The sequence below is a fragment of the Penicillium maclennaniae genome, assembly GCF_028827695.1.
Source record: "Penicillium maclennaniae strain IBT 15551 chromosome Unknown utg000004l:1.0-3007600.0:1.0-3009580.0, whole genome shotgun sequence".
NCBI lineage: Eukaryota > Fungi > Ascomycota > Eurotiomycetes > Eurotiales > Aspergillaceae > Penicillium > Penicillium maclennaniae.
Genome location: NW_026623216.1, coordinates 1,680,738 through 1,694,654, shown reverse-complemented (window position 1 = coordinate 1,694,654; position 13,917 = coordinate 1,680,738). Strand labels below are relative to the sequence as shown.

The 13,917-nt window shown below is 51.2% G+C and overlaps 6 protein-coding genes across 6 annotated transcripts; 3 read left to right on the top strand and 3 right to left on the bottom strand.

The window, feature by feature from the left end:
* Positions 1–255: 255 nt before the first annotated feature.
* N7477_004800 (uncharacterized protein) lies at positions 256–4,404 on the bottom strand (the record flags this gene model as incomplete). Its single annotated transcript, XM_056966463.1, is given in 6 exon segments — positions 256–435; positions 464–813; positions 828–930; positions 997–1,178; positions 1,226–1,708; positions 1,758–4,404. Coding segments are annotated over 6 exon segments (3,945 nt in total), but the record flags the coding sequence as incomplete, so codon positions are not given.
* A 985-nt stretch (positions 4,405–5,389) lies between these two features.
* N7477_004799 (RNA-binding protein) lies at positions 5,390–6,527 on the bottom strand (the record flags this gene model as incomplete). Its single annotated transcript, XM_056966462.1, has 5 exons — positions 5,390–5,593; positions 5,637–5,915; positions 5,971–6,070; positions 6,122–6,178; positions 6,445–6,527. 5 exons carry the CDS (start codon positions 6,525–6,527, stop codon positions 5,390–5,392), a joined length of 723 nt encoding a protein of 240 aa, XP_056823243.1.
* Positions 6,528–7,388: 861 nt separating this feature from the next.
* On the top strand, positions 7,389–8,682 carry N7477_004798 (putative mitochondrial carrier protein; the record flags this gene model as incomplete). Its single annotated transcript, XM_056966461.1, has 4 exons — positions 7,389–7,493; positions 8,058–8,207; positions 8,263–8,357; positions 8,457–8,682. The coding sequence occupies 4 exons, from the start codon at positions 7,389–7,391 to the stop codon at positions 8,680–8,682; spliced, it is 576 nt and encodes a 191-aa protein (XP_056823242.1).
* A 368-nt stretch (positions 8,683–9,050) lies between these two features.
* On the top strand, positions 9,051–9,889 carry N7477_004797 (60S ribosomal protein eL18; the record flags this gene model as incomplete). Its single annotated transcript, XM_056966460.1, has 4 exons — positions 9,051–9,054; positions 9,158–9,262; positions 9,371–9,738; positions 9,812–9,889. The coding sequence occupies 4 exons, from the start codon at positions 9,051–9,053 to the stop codon at positions 9,887–9,889; spliced, it is 555 nt and encodes a 184-aa protein (XP_056823241.1).
* A 310-nt stretch (positions 9,890–10,199) lies between these two features.
* N7477_004796 (glutamate-5-semialdehyde dehydrogenase) lies at positions 10,200–11,694 on the bottom strand (the record flags this gene model as incomplete). The annotated part of the gene is made up of 4 exons (XM_056966459.1): positions 10,200–10,643; positions 10,705–11,114; positions 11,176–11,337; positions 11,394–11,694. 4 exons carry the CDS (start codon positions 11,692–11,694, stop codon positions 10,200–10,202), a joined length of 1,317 nt encoding a protein of 438 aa, XP_056823240.1.
* A 330-nt stretch (positions 11,695–12,024) lies between these two features.
* Positions 12,025–13,705, top strand: N7477_004795 (putative COP9 subunit 3; the record flags this gene model as incomplete). The annotated part of the gene is made up of 6 exons (XM_056966458.1): positions 12,025–12,192; positions 12,253–12,530; positions 12,786–12,963; positions 13,019–13,171; positions 13,227–13,467; positions 13,512–13,705. 6 exons carry the CDS (start codon positions 12,025–12,027, stop codon positions 13,703–13,705), a joined length of 1,212 nt encoding a protein of 403 aa, XP_056823239.1.
* Positions 13,706–13,917: the final 212 nt, after the last annotated feature.

The following is a 13,917-nucleotide window of genomic DNA, read 5'->3' as shown; positions in this document are numbered from 1 at the left end:
TTCACAATTCCATAAAAAGCTGGGCCAAATTTTGATAGTAACGATAAAGCTGGCCTTGCTTGCGGTCAAGGCTGTTGGTTTGGATACATTTGAAGAGCAGCCCAACCGGATCATTCGCGAAGGTTAGCAGAGGATGTCTCCAACGATCATCCCTTGAAGAACATAGAGAAGGGTTGAGAAGGAGTATCAGAATCAAGTGGTGGCGATGGCGCGCTCATAATGTCGCCTTGGTCCAGCTGTAGGATAGCTGCCGATCTACATGCTTGCTTCTTGAGTCGCTGCGTGGGTGGCAATAGAGCCACCACGCCAACTATGACAAGCATCCTGCTCGCGCGAAAACTGTGGGTGATCCCCAACTCGCCCCCATCCCCCGCCACCAGGGGTTCGAATGATGATCCTCTCACCCGATCTCATCTGGGCAGAATTTTTCCCCCCCTAGACTGATACATCTTTCCACCCAGACCCCGTGGGCATCCTGCGTGCGGCGGACCCAAAGGTTCTGGCCGCATTGAGCGTCCTCGCCTCCATGCAAGCCATAGGGATGATAAATACGACGTTCGGAAAGAATTGAAACCTGCACTGGAATGCGGAATTCTATATCCCGGACAACCCCGTCTCCACCGCGGTGCTGTCCAGCACCGCCGGAGTTAGTTCGAATGCTGAACTCCCGGAGCAAGACCGGGTATCGTCTCTCAAACACCTCGGCGTCGGTGATACGGGTGTTAGTCATGTGGGTGTGCACCCCGAGGTGCCTTCCCAGTCCGGTCCTGCACCGCTTCCGCCGGCGATCGTCTCGTAGTATCCAAAGCCTTTCTTCTCAGCCTCACCTTGCATGTTACCACCAAACCCGAATGTCAAATTGTTCGTATCGCCCTGGGAGGCAGCGCAGACCTGGAAGCATTTCAAAATCACATCGGTAAGGCGTTGGCTCTGCCAATTTGGGGAGTCAAGATCAGTGATCTAGATGAGGGGAACGGTCGAAGGAGATTATCTCACCGTCAAAACATTGCCTCCAACCACCGCTGCGGATTCGGAAGGAGAAAGAAGACTTCCAGAGGGGATTTTGACCTTGATGGGCTTCAGGCAACCTTGGTTCAGCGGGATATCTGCAGAGATGAGACACCGTAGACAATATATGATCGCAGAGTACGTGACAGCCTCGGGAGCATTGATGTTGCCTAGATTTCACCGTTAGCATAGATCCGACCCCCGTCTGGAACCCAACCGTAGACCTCCGGACCCGTCCCGTCAAAGTCGAAGACTGCCTCACCCTTCTCGGCGTCAATGGAAATCTTCAGTTGGATGGGGGTCCCATTATCCATATAGTCCACGGCGGTCAAGTTACTCGCAAACTTTGCGCTGACCTCTTTCAGCAAACTACGCACACTGAGCTCGGCATTATTTTGAATTTGCCGCATGTAGAACACAACCACCTGCTCACCGTATTCCTCGATCAAGGTGCTAATTAACTTGATACCTTTCTTATTGGCGGCAATCTGTGCTTTGAGATCGTTCAGATTATCAGCGAGACAGCGACTTCCACTGCAATCGGGATATTGGGCCGGCTCGGTGTAGAGCAGCTCCGTGATACGTTGCTCGTTGAATTTGCCTTCCGATACCAGTTTCTCGCTCTTGATCGCGGCCCCCTCCTGGTAGAGCTCCTTTGAATGAGGTGGCATGGAGCCGGGCAAAATACCGCCAATATCGGCTGGGGAATCGTCAGAGCAAATGGCTATCTCCAAAACCGAGTAACCTACCATGATGTGCCCGAGAGGCCACATAAAATATGATGTTTCCCTTGCTGAAGGCAGGCTCAAGGACTGTGATGTCGGGCAAATGAGTACCTCCAAATTCGGGGTGATTGGAGACAATTACATCGCCAGGCTGCAATTTGCCTTGCCAGATCTGGGCCTGCATTCGGACACACGTCGACATACTGCCCAAGTGGACTGGCAAATGAGGGGCATTGGCGACAAGTCCACCTTGCGCATCGAAAAGTGCACACGAGTAGTCAAGACGCTCCTTGACATTGGTGCTTACACTGGTTTTCTGGAGTGCACGCCCCATCTGTTCGGCAATGGCCATAAATCGATGGGCAAAAACACTCAAGAGAATAGGGTCTACCACGTCCATGCTGATTCGAGGAATTTTGGCATCCGAATCGCCGACCTCGATCGCGACATGAGTCTTCGTGAGAAGTGCCGAGGCCCCCGGAGTTATCACAATGGTTTGGGTGGCATCGGCAATAACGGCTGGTCCCTTCACTCGATCGTTAACCTGCAGATCATCGAGTTTGTAGATAGGTGTGTTCTGCCGGCCTCCTTCAAAGTACACCTGAGCAATTCGATACTCGCGACCTATGACATCCCTGGGTTTCGACTCTTGCAGCTGTTGGTCAATGGTCTTCTCGAATGGCTTGAAGCTCTTTCCGATCCCCCTGACGCGCACATCATCCACAATGATGTCGCGGTCTGGAAGAGTAAAGCCGAACTCCTGCTCATGCTGTCGAATGAACGCTTTGCCAAAGGCCCATTCGTCCCCTTCAAAGGAGCGATCAGCTTCTTCCTTGCTGGGCTTCAGAATCATGAGAGCAGATTCCGTGCCGCGGTATCGCATGTTCAAGTACTCTTCGAAGAGGATCGATTCATCGTCGAAGTCTTGCTCATGCAATCGTCTCGTCGATTTTTGCTTCAGTTGATCCATCTTCTTTGCAAGCTCCTGTCGCACTTCTTGACCGTCGGCCCATGTCTTTGATTCTGGCTCCTGATTTTCATCAACCACGTCGGCCAGAGCCATTCCATATGCAGAAAGCACCGATGAATATCGATGAATCAGAATTTGTCGAATACCCAGATTCTCTGCGATGGCTACGGCATGCTGCCCACCTGCACCTCCAAAAGTAGCCAGCCTATGCTTTGAAGTGTCATGGCCCTTTGCTTCGGTTAAAGACCGAATTGGTCGAGTCATTGTCTCGTTGGCGACCTTGATGAAGCCGAAAGCCACCTCATTTGGGGTCATCTGCTTATTTTGTCCACCTTTAGCTAGATCTTCATTGACCTCATGTGTCAATTGCTCGAATAGCCTTCGGCTCACCCGTTCATCCAATCCCTGATCCTCATTCGGACCGAAGATATGAGGAAAGAAATCGGGAATCAGTCTACCGAGAAAGAGATTAGCGTCTGTCACGGTGAGAGGGCCACTTTTTCGATAGCACGCAGGTCCGGGGTGTGCACCAGCGGAGTCTGGACCCACAACGAAAAGGCCATTGCGGTAGAAGAGTTGGGAACCACCGCCAGCTGCTACGGTGTTGATATCTAGCTGCGGTGACTGGATCGTGACTCCGGCCGTGGTGGTCTCGAAAACATGTTCGTAACGGCCGGAGCCGTACCTGCTGACATCTGTGCTTGTTCCACCCATGTCAAATCCAATAACGGGAATTTTGAACACCGGGTCGTATGAAGTCAGGGCATAGCCAACTACCCCGCCAGCAGGGCCGGACAGGATTGCTCGCAGGCCCGAGAATGAGTCTACGTCAACCAGGCCTCCATCCGATTGCATGAATTCACAGCGGGCGCCCCGGGCACCTTCCTGTTGCTTGACACTCGCGCTTCCAAGACCGCCCTTGAACCCTGCTTGGAAGACAGAGATGTATTTCTTGATCGTGGGGGTCAAATATGCATCAGCACAGGCCGAAGTTGCTCGAGGTACAAGCTTAATCATTGGCGTTAGCTGGTGACTTAGGCTGATGTGGTGGAAGCCGATTTCAGTTGCAACTCGTCCAATCAACGTCTCGTGGTCTGGAAAGGTATAGCTGTGCATGAGGCATACGGCGATGCTTCGAATCCCCCTTTGGAAGACTTCCTGTAGCTGCGATCTCACCAGACTCTCGGATGGCCGTTTCAAAATACGTACCGCCTCGGAAGAAAGACCTCGGACAATCTCAGCATCAGGGGTCTGCGCATCCATGACCTTCGTAAGATGACGTTGCGGATCCTCCGCATAATCCTCCAACGTAACTCGTTCATCCACCTCTACTACTTCCTCATACAGTACGTCGGGACGCTTGATGGCCAGATCGAAGATTCGGGGTCGCGATTGATTCCCAATTTGAAGGCAGTCACGGAAGCCCTTGCTGACCACGAGCACAGTCTTTTCTCCTTTATGCTCAAGCAGGGCGTTTGTGGCAACCGTAGTGCCCATGCGAATGCTCTGGATCAATGATGTATCGATAGTGTCCCCCCTAGGAATCTCGCGTCCTGTGAATCTTGAGAGGATTCTCCGGATGCCTTCAAGAGGGGCATCATCGTAGTGAGAAGGGTCTTCAGAAAGCAGCTTGATCACAATGTCTTCTTCTAGTCGGCCGCTTCCGGGATTTCCTACACAATCGGTGAAGGTGCCGCCCCTCTAGAGTTACCTGTCAGCGCAACAAAACGATTGGATAGGGCAATGGATTTTTTTCTCCTACATCGATGGCAATTCTGATTCCCCTCTCATCAGATGGCCCCATCGTGCTTTGGTGGCCTTTCCGAGTATGAACAAAGGGAATGGGCCGATAGAACGGGCGTCAGTTCCCCCGCAGGGTTTCTCTACGTCACCTGGGCCGAGAGAGAACATTGTTGAAATATGGATAAAACTAAACATATTCGAATCAAAACATACGCTAAGGCGTCCGAAAATTGAGGGCGGTGCCTGTGTTAGCCTACGAACATCCCATAGTCAAATGTCCGTCGCATCGTCAATGCTAATTAATACCTCTGGGCCGGCTTATCAACCTTCGGCCCTTGACGCTGTGGCGCTCCAATGTCGGCAGATGATCCAAGGGGCATACGACTCTACGAAATCATTCGATAAAGGACTCAGAATCCTCGGATTTCCGACCGGTCGTACAGGGCGAAGGTGAGGATGGAGGGTGGAGGTGCAGGGTGCACGATGCAGGGCATGGGAAAGTGGAATCGCTTTCATATTAAATTTGCGAATAAGACGGTAGGCGAGCGGTATTCACGGTGGAAACGCAAGGACGAAAGGAGACGATAGACGGGCGAGGACTAAAAGAAAGAGGATCGCTCGACGTTCGTTTCGGTGGTATCCGAGCTGCTGACCATGATAAATACCAACAGATAAGAAAGATTTGTCAAACAGGGGAGTTAACAGAGTCACTCAAGCACCAGCTAGAAGCAGCTGGGACATCAAGCCTCGAAAGCTGGAAATAAATGAAGCGCATGAGGGAAATCCACTATTTGTACGTGGGCTTGTGAAGCAGGAAAGGCTCGGAGTGGGCGCCAATTTGAAGAGCCTCGGACAATGTGCCTCATGGGGCAAGCGGATCGATCGACGAGGGTTCCCGGAATGGAAAAGGACACAGCTCGACTGGACGTGGCATTGAGTTGATCTACTCAGCAGTATCAAGCTCGTCATGAGCAGAGGGAACGGGATCCAGAGGTACTGTTCGCTGTGAGTACGACTTCTCGTCAGGTAACCGGATCATTGACACACCTTTCCTGTCTTCGCCATTGGGAACATTCTCTCCGTCATCCCGGCGCTCTCGGTCATCCTCACGTCTTTCACGGTCGTCATCGCGTCTCTCCCGGTCGTCCTTGACATCACGATCACGGTCGTCGGGGTGCGGGAGCGCTCACGGGAGCGTTCGCGATCACGGTCTCTGCGGTCATGGTCCCGGTCACGGATTCGATCATAATCACGGTCCCGACGATCGTAGTCTCGATCTTCGCGACGTTCGTAGTCTCTTTCGTATCGGTCCTCACGCCGGGAGAGTAGTCACGAGGGCGACGCGGTGAGACAGAGCGACCGCGGCGGGGTGAGCGACGACGTTCACGGCCAGACTCCCTACCAGAGTCACGGCCGGATTCACGACCGGATTCAAATCTCCATGATGCAGAAGGCGGAGTGCGAGCCCACTTGGAACGAGAATGAGATTGATTCTCTTTGAGAACGAATTTCATGAGAACATACCTCGATTTTCAGGAGGTCGTCACGCCCAATGCGCTTGTTGTGCATCTCGTGGTAGGCGTCGTCCGCGTCACGGCGGCTTTCGTATTCGACAAACGCGAAGCTAGAAGATGGTTAGAAATGGAAGCCGGAGATGTCGTGAAGGAGGTCATACAGGCGGCTCGATTGAGTACGCGGCGCTGGGATATCACAACGGACCAAGCGGCCGTAGCTGTTCAGAGTATTAGTAAGGGCGTGGTCGATCATGGAGATGATTGAGGTTGTAATGACATGTATCAGTGTAATGACCAATGACAGGTATTTTGTCTCTTGGCCCAAGGCGTTTGCGGTCAAGAGTAACGATAATCCATCACCAGCACAGACCCAATTGAATGATTGACAGAAGGGATCTCATCGTCGGTGCTCGGAGGAATGGAGGGGAGGGGGAAGGATCGAGAACCGTGGATTTAGTAGGGCGGATGTGAAGGCGGCACGTACCGTTCGAATTCGTAGGCAAGGTCGCGAGCACGGGTGCCATGGCCGAAACCAGTGACATAGAGGGTGGTACCCGATCGAGACATGGCGGAGTTGCAATCTATAATGGAGGTGAGGTTGAAAAAGTATAAGAAACAGTTCGCTACAAGCGGGCAAGAGAAGGAAGAAGAGAACGAAGGGGGAAAGAGGTGAGGAAGTGGTTACGGTGGAGTAGAAAGACCATAGACGCCAATGATGAAAGCGACGAGCTCACATCATCACGCCGTATGCGGTGTGTGACCAGATCAAGAGCCAGGCGGGTAAAGAAGAGGGCTGATGTATGCCTGATCTGAACCCAATGTATTCCATATTCAGAGTCAAAAATACTCTTGTGATCATATCATCGGAGGGCACTGTCCCCCTCGGGAGGTACCGCGTAGATGCTTGTCGGCAGTCGGGATAGTGATTTCCATCTCTCTTACCCACTGCATCTCAACACTCTCCTGTGACTTCTTTTTGAGTTCGCTGTTACTCATTGGTGTGTTTTTCTTCCCTTGCTGATTTCAATTCTTGCAAGTGTCCTCGAGAAAGGTTCGACAAGTTTGTTCGCCAACTGGATATTGTCCCCCCTTCGTCCTTCCCTTCCGAACCAGGCCTTGTCGATCCGACCTTGTGGAGACGTCAACATCTACACCAAAACGGCTGAGACTGTGATACCAATTATGGATCTGTAGAAGGCCCGCAAAAGACAACATACAATTTCATGGCCGGCGCGTTGCACCCGTTGATTCTCCGTCCTATCGTCATCTCGTCGCGTCGCTGATCCCATCTGTCTGCCCACTCATTCAACTTTGGTCCTTCCCTCTTGAGATAAGCCGCCCCTTCCACAGGGAGACGTGTGAAGTGTATCGTCGCCGGTTCATATCATATCCTATACTCAAGCAGACTCGGATGCGCCTACCGTCACAATGAGTCTCGATCGCCAAGATGGGTCTCAGAAGAGTGAGCTGGAAAGTACTACGAAACCGCCATTGCAGGGTCTACAGCTGCCCTCCACTTCCAGCCTGGTCGAGGTCAGTGAAATAGAAGGCTCCTGTCAAGTCTGATCGCTGACCCTTCAAATTCAGGACTCCGTCCGCGAACCGCCGTCATTACTGCACCGGACGAGGAACAAGCTAGCTGAACCCGTCGTGGCCGCATTCATGGCTGGTGGAGTAGCAGGGGCTGTTTCTAGGACTATTGTGTCACCCCTGGAACGGTTAAAAATCCTGCTTCAGATTCAAAGTGTCGGTCGAGAAGCATACAAGTCGTCGATCTGGAAAGCCCTCGTAAAAATGGGACGTGAGGAAGGCTGGCGAGGTTTCATGCGGGGTAACGGCACCAACTGTATTCGCATCATACCCTACTCCGCTGTACAGTTTGGAAGTTATAACTTCTACAAGAAAGTAAGTGGTTCTTACCTCTTCTGTCCTCAGAAGTTGAGGCTCGGCGCTGATTAGTCTGGGTGCAAGTTTGCCGAATCACCTGAAGGTGAAATGACTCCCGTAAGCCGCCTGATTTGCGGTGGGATCGCAGGAATTACATCGGTTACTGTCACGTATCCGTTGGACATTGTTCGCACGCGACTTTCGATTCAGTCTGCTTCGTTTGCCGAGCTCGGGCAGCGAGACCACAATCAAAAATTGCCTGGAATGTTCTCAACAATGGTCAGGATATACAAGACGGAGGGCGGCATGATTGCCCTCTATCGCGGAATTGTTCCCACCGTCGCCGGGGTTGCTCCATACGTGAGTCTTGAGTTTCCGTGTCCAATTGGTATACCAGAGCTAACAGAACGTGCAGGTCGGTCTGAATTTTATGACTTACGAGTCGGTGCGCAAGTATTTTACCCCGGATGGAGAGAAGAGCCCTCAGTCCAACCCGAAGATTGTTGGCAGGTGCGATCTCCGGCGCTGTGGCTCAAACTTGCACATATCCCTTGTGAGCTTGCCTCACTGTCCGTTTCAGGCTCCTACGTAAGGCTGACATTTTCCTAGTGATGTGCTGCGGCGGCGCTTCCAAATCAACACCATGTCCGGGATGGGATACAAATATGCCTCAATCTGGGACGCTGTGCGAGTGATTGTGGCCGAGGAAGGTCTGCGAGGGCTTTTTAAAGGAATTGGACCCAATCTCCTCAAGGTTGCTCCCAGTATGGCCAGCAGCTGGTTCAGCTTCGAGATGACACGGGATTTCCTCGTGAGCATGGGGGATAGAGATTAGTTTACAATATATCTAGACTTTTGCCCTCAGATTTTTACGCTTTTTGTTCAAATATTTGTATATATTCAAGAGAATGGGAAAGTCTCATGAACTGAAATGCGATGTTAGAGTAGACGGTTGCATTCCGCGATCATGCAGAGTCCAATCTCCTACCGTTCGCCGCTTCGCCTCCACATTTGCCACCCCGTGATGGGCCTAACGTGGATTATGTAATATGCTACAAATATCATGTGACTGTTATACCCGATTGGGATTAGTGTAGGGCTCAACCCACACACACCCGCGCAGCCGAAAGTCCTAGACCAAAAACCTCCTACACTTTCGCGACAGCAAGCTAACTCCCAGGTGTTCAATCCATATCAGCAGCCATGGGTATGTTCATCCCTACAGATCTCATGCTCTTCGTCAGATCATACAGACCTCGATTTCTGTCCCCGTCTTACATTCCTCAATGCTGACCACGTCGAATTTTCAGGTATCGACTTGGACCGTCACCATGTGCGCAGCACACACCGCAAGGCTGCTAAGAGCGACAACGTCTACTTGCAGGTGCTTGTGAAGCTTTACCGCTTCTTGGCTCGTATGAAACCCTTTCCCCTCGATCACCGTTTGCAATGTCATAAAATTTGGAGGCGAATCTATCCGGAGGCGAAGGGAAAAAAAGAAGCTGATTAGGGATTTTCGATAGGCCGCACGGAGTCCAACTTCAACAAGGCTGTTCTCCGCCGCCTCTTCATGTCGCGCATCAACCGCCCCCCGGTTTCGATCTCGCGCATCGCTTCCAACATCAACGAGGCGCACAAGGGCAAGACCGTCGTTGTCATTGGTACCGTCACCGATGACAACCGCCTTCTGGTCGTCCCCAAGCTCTCCGTCGCCGCTCTGCGTGTTACCGCCACTGCTCGCGCTCGTATTGAGAAGGCTGGTGGTGAGATTCTCACCATGGATCAGCTTGCTCTCCGTGCCCCCACCGGTGCCAACACTCTGCTTCTCCGTGGTCCTAAGAACGCCCGTGAGGCTGTGAAGCACTTCGGCTTCGGCCCTCACTCTCACAAGGTATGTTCACTGGCTTGGACGACAGATTAATCAAATTTGACCGGAACATGCTGACGTTCATGCCACGTAATAGAAGCCCTACGTCGCCAGCAAGGGCCGGAAGTTCGAGCGTGCTCGTGGTCGCAGACGCTCCAAGGGTTTCAAGGTCTAGATGACCTTGTGAGGAAAGTGGTACAGGCGTCACAAATGCGTCGTGGGCCCTTCGCTTGAATTTGTCCGGATGTCTAATTCGCCGAGTCTGGCCAGAGCAGTTGATTTGATGTACCTAAAGTGACAGTATGTCTTTGGTTGGGCTGGGTGATTCAGATTTTATGAATGAAGGGAGGCGCGCAAAAGAAAAATGCATCCGGGCTTAGTCCTCATCTTTTCTTACGACTGCGAAATGTTTCAAAAGAAAATACTCTTGTTTGGATTCTAGACTCATTTCTGTTTTCCCTTTTGCCATCCCATCGGCCTGGCCGCTACTCGGCAATAGACAGGCTGGTATGAAGGTATTGTCTTCCCCCTGGACCGTCATGGTAATCTCCTGCACTGTGGCCATTCCCTCGGATCAAGTATTTGTAGATCGTCAAGCCCTCCAGTCCAACTGGACCCCGGGAATGGATTTTGTTGGTACTGATGCCCACTTCGGTGCCGAACCCGTATCTCATCCCATCAGCAAACCTGCTCGATGCATTCCAGAATACTCCTGCGCTGTCGATACCGTTCATGAATGTGATTGCCATTTCCTTTGATTCAGTCAAGATAATGTCCGTGTGTTTGGATGAGTGCACGTTGATATGAGCCATGGCTGCCTCTACCGCCGATGCGGGATCGCCTGTTGACGAGACGGTCTTCACTGCTAACACGAGGTCCAAAAACTCCGTGTCGTAGTCGATTTCGGTCGATGGCTGTACTTTTGAGAGCTGATCGCTGGATAGTATGCTGGCCAACGCTGCCATCGATGCCTCGTCACAGCGCAGCGACACCCCCCTTCTCAATGAGTGCCACAGCAACTTTGGGGAGAATAGATTCAAGAATATCCTGGTGGACCAGCAAAGACTCGAGTGAGTTACACGCGGCGGGATAATCTGTCTTCGAATCCACGATAACTTTCACGGCCATTTCGGCATTTGCATCTGAATGGATGTAGGCAGAGCATAGGCCATCGGCGTGTCCGAGCACGGGAATCTTTGTATTTTCCTTCACATAGCGAACAAGCTCATTAGATCCTCGGGGGATTACTAAATCAATAAAGGAATCCTGGGCGAGCAGGGAAGAGACAACATCTCTCGTTTTGACAAGCTGGATCGATGAGACTGGCACTTGGCTGCCAGCAATGGCTTCAGAAACGACCTTGGCAATAGCCACGAAGGATTCCATCGACTCCTTTCCGCCTGTTTTTGTCAACTGACATTGCCCTCACAATATATTGTGGTGGAATGCAAGAGATCATACCTTTCAAGATAGCAGCATTGCCAGACTTGATGGCCAGAGCAGCAATATTCGCGATTACCTCTGGGCGGGCCTCGAATATGATCAACAAGACTCCAATCGGGCAACTGACTCTCTCAAGACTCAGTCCCTCATCCAAGAGGGTGCGTAGCGTCACTTTGCCGACTTATCACCCGTCGAGAATTAGCATGGCTCACAACGAATGGAAACGTATTGCTTACTAGGGTCATCCAGGTCCCGCACGCTCAAGATCCCGTCAAGCATATCGTCAAACTTGCCAGGCCGAGATAGATCGAGTCTTTTGAGAACGCTTTGATTCAGATTGCCATTCTTGACATCGCGTGTAGCAGCCTCCACATCCTTAGCATTAGCAGCAAGTATAGTGGCTCGATTCTTATCCAGAGCTTGGTGGAGAGCCGTCAAAGCGTCGTTTCGGGCGGAATTCGGAAGCGTTGCGAGGCGGCGAGAAGCAACCGATGCGCTACGAGCAACGTCAATTGCGGCCGACTCTGTCAATGACATTGTTTACGTCAAAAGGGGCAGTGCAGAGGGTGAAGTGGGGGCAAGGCAAGGCAAAGACACCTTGAAAGCGAAAGCTCCTACATTAAGGAGGATTTCGGATGACTCAGGCGGAGGGGCATAAGGCAGTGGGGCTTTTTCCCTTCTCCGCCTTGCAGTTGGAGCTTCACTTATGATCTACACTTGCAGTGATCTCCCTACTTTCCTCTTATTCTACTTTCACTCCTTCAACCGACTCCGTCTCGCATCATCTTCACATCTTGTAGCTTGGTGATCGACTTGAACACCACCCCTCAGCAATTCGTCAGTACTGTCGGTGTTGCCATCGTCAACATGGCTGCAATCGAGGCACTTGCTTCCGCCTCAGCGAAGTTGCAAAAAATCACCAGGTCGTCCGATAAAGGATCCGACGGCCAAATACGTGATATCGTTGCGCACTGCAGACATCTGCTCTCAGCCAATGCTCTTGACTCTGTATATCGTGATGAGTCTACGCTGGATGTAAGCCCTTGTCTCTGGTTCCTGGAATCTGTCACAAATTGACTCTAATTCCGGAGACAGCACTTCGATCCAGGGCGCGATTCTATCATCTATCTCCTTCTTCTCCGTCTACAAATTCAAGCTCTACAAGGGGAAGCCCGCGGGACGTTGCCATACGATCTACTACCCTCAGGAAGGCTATGGACGAGATCTGTGCGCTACTTGGAAATCTTCGATGCGATTCAAGTCCGATATACTGGTCAGGAGTTCCGGCAGGTCATTGAATATGTTGGACAAGCCTCGGAGGCTGCGTCAAAGGCATGGCTCTACCTTCTCAGTTATCGTTCCTTGACTAACACGTAATAGCCCTTGCTGGGTACTCGCCCAATAAGAGAAGCGATCCTTCGACTTGATCCATCATGTGCTGTCTTCACGTCCAATCATCTTCTTTTCATTCGGCTTTGTTTGCGGGCTAGGGCATATGCTTGCGCATTGCCCGTCTTGGACAAACATGTCTGCCATTTACCAGCTCTGTCGAGCCGTGCCCCTTCAAAAGTCTCTTCTGATCTTTTTATCACTGAATACTCTGGGTTGTCTTCTAAACTGACATACAGGGACTATCTGCGATATTTCCTTTACGGCGGAATGGTTTACATGGCACTGAAAGAGTGGCGCAAGGCATTGCATTTACTGAGCGTTGTGATCTCTATGCCTACAATGGGTTCTGTCAGTATGGTCATGGTAGAAGCCTACAAAAAATGGATATTGGTGGGACTGCTTGCCAATGGCAAGGTGGGCGATACTGATGCATCTTTTGATCCGCTTTGACTAACGATAAATCTCTCAGCTATCTCTACCTCCAAATGTGACTTCTTCAAGTGTGGTCAAGCTATATCAGTCGCTTGCCAAGCCCTACATCAGACTTGCTGAGACCTTTGAGCGTGGTGACATGAAGAAGCTGGTGACAGAGGTAGAAAATGCTCGGGAAATTTGGTCCATGGTCTGTTCCAAATCTCCCCTGCATCTTGTTAATAGTATTGCTAAAATTGCCATAGGATCGCAATATGGGCCTGGTTTCCCAAGTTGTGAATACGTTTTCAGGTCATGCCCTCGTCGGACTACGCAAAACGTTCGCTGCTTTGACTGTGACCGAAATTCTAGAGCAGGCCCCATATTTGCCCGCTGATACGATGGCTGCTGAGACATTGATCGCGTCTCTCATAATGTCTGGTGCGATGAATGCCGCTTTGGTGCATTCTTCGTCTCAGACGAGTGATACAATGCTGCGGCTTTCAGGTGAATTATCTTCCTCTCGATTTTCGCATGAAAGCCGTATGCAGGCATACTTGAGAAAAAGAGTCAGTTGATGACTGCACTCATGGGCAGTCTCGAGGAAATCAATCATGCTCTGGGATTAAGTGATGAATTTGTGGACAGCTCCAAGGGTCAAACGTGGATGACTTCCTCTGATACAAATCAAGGCCTGGTTGAAGATTATGGGCTCGACATGGATGAGGACATAATGGGGGGCTAAAAGCTCCAGTTTCACTCCTGATGATGTTTTTGGTCATTTGCTACTCTAGCCAGGCACCAAATCTCAATTCATTTCATGTATTCACCCGTGTCTCTTTTGATATTCATATTGTGACGCATGACTGTCTTGAGGGCTGAGGGGGAACGTGGTCTGAAGGAGCCGTGGGTCTAACCCGATTTGGGATCGAAGTGGTTTGTTTCGTAGATGCTCGT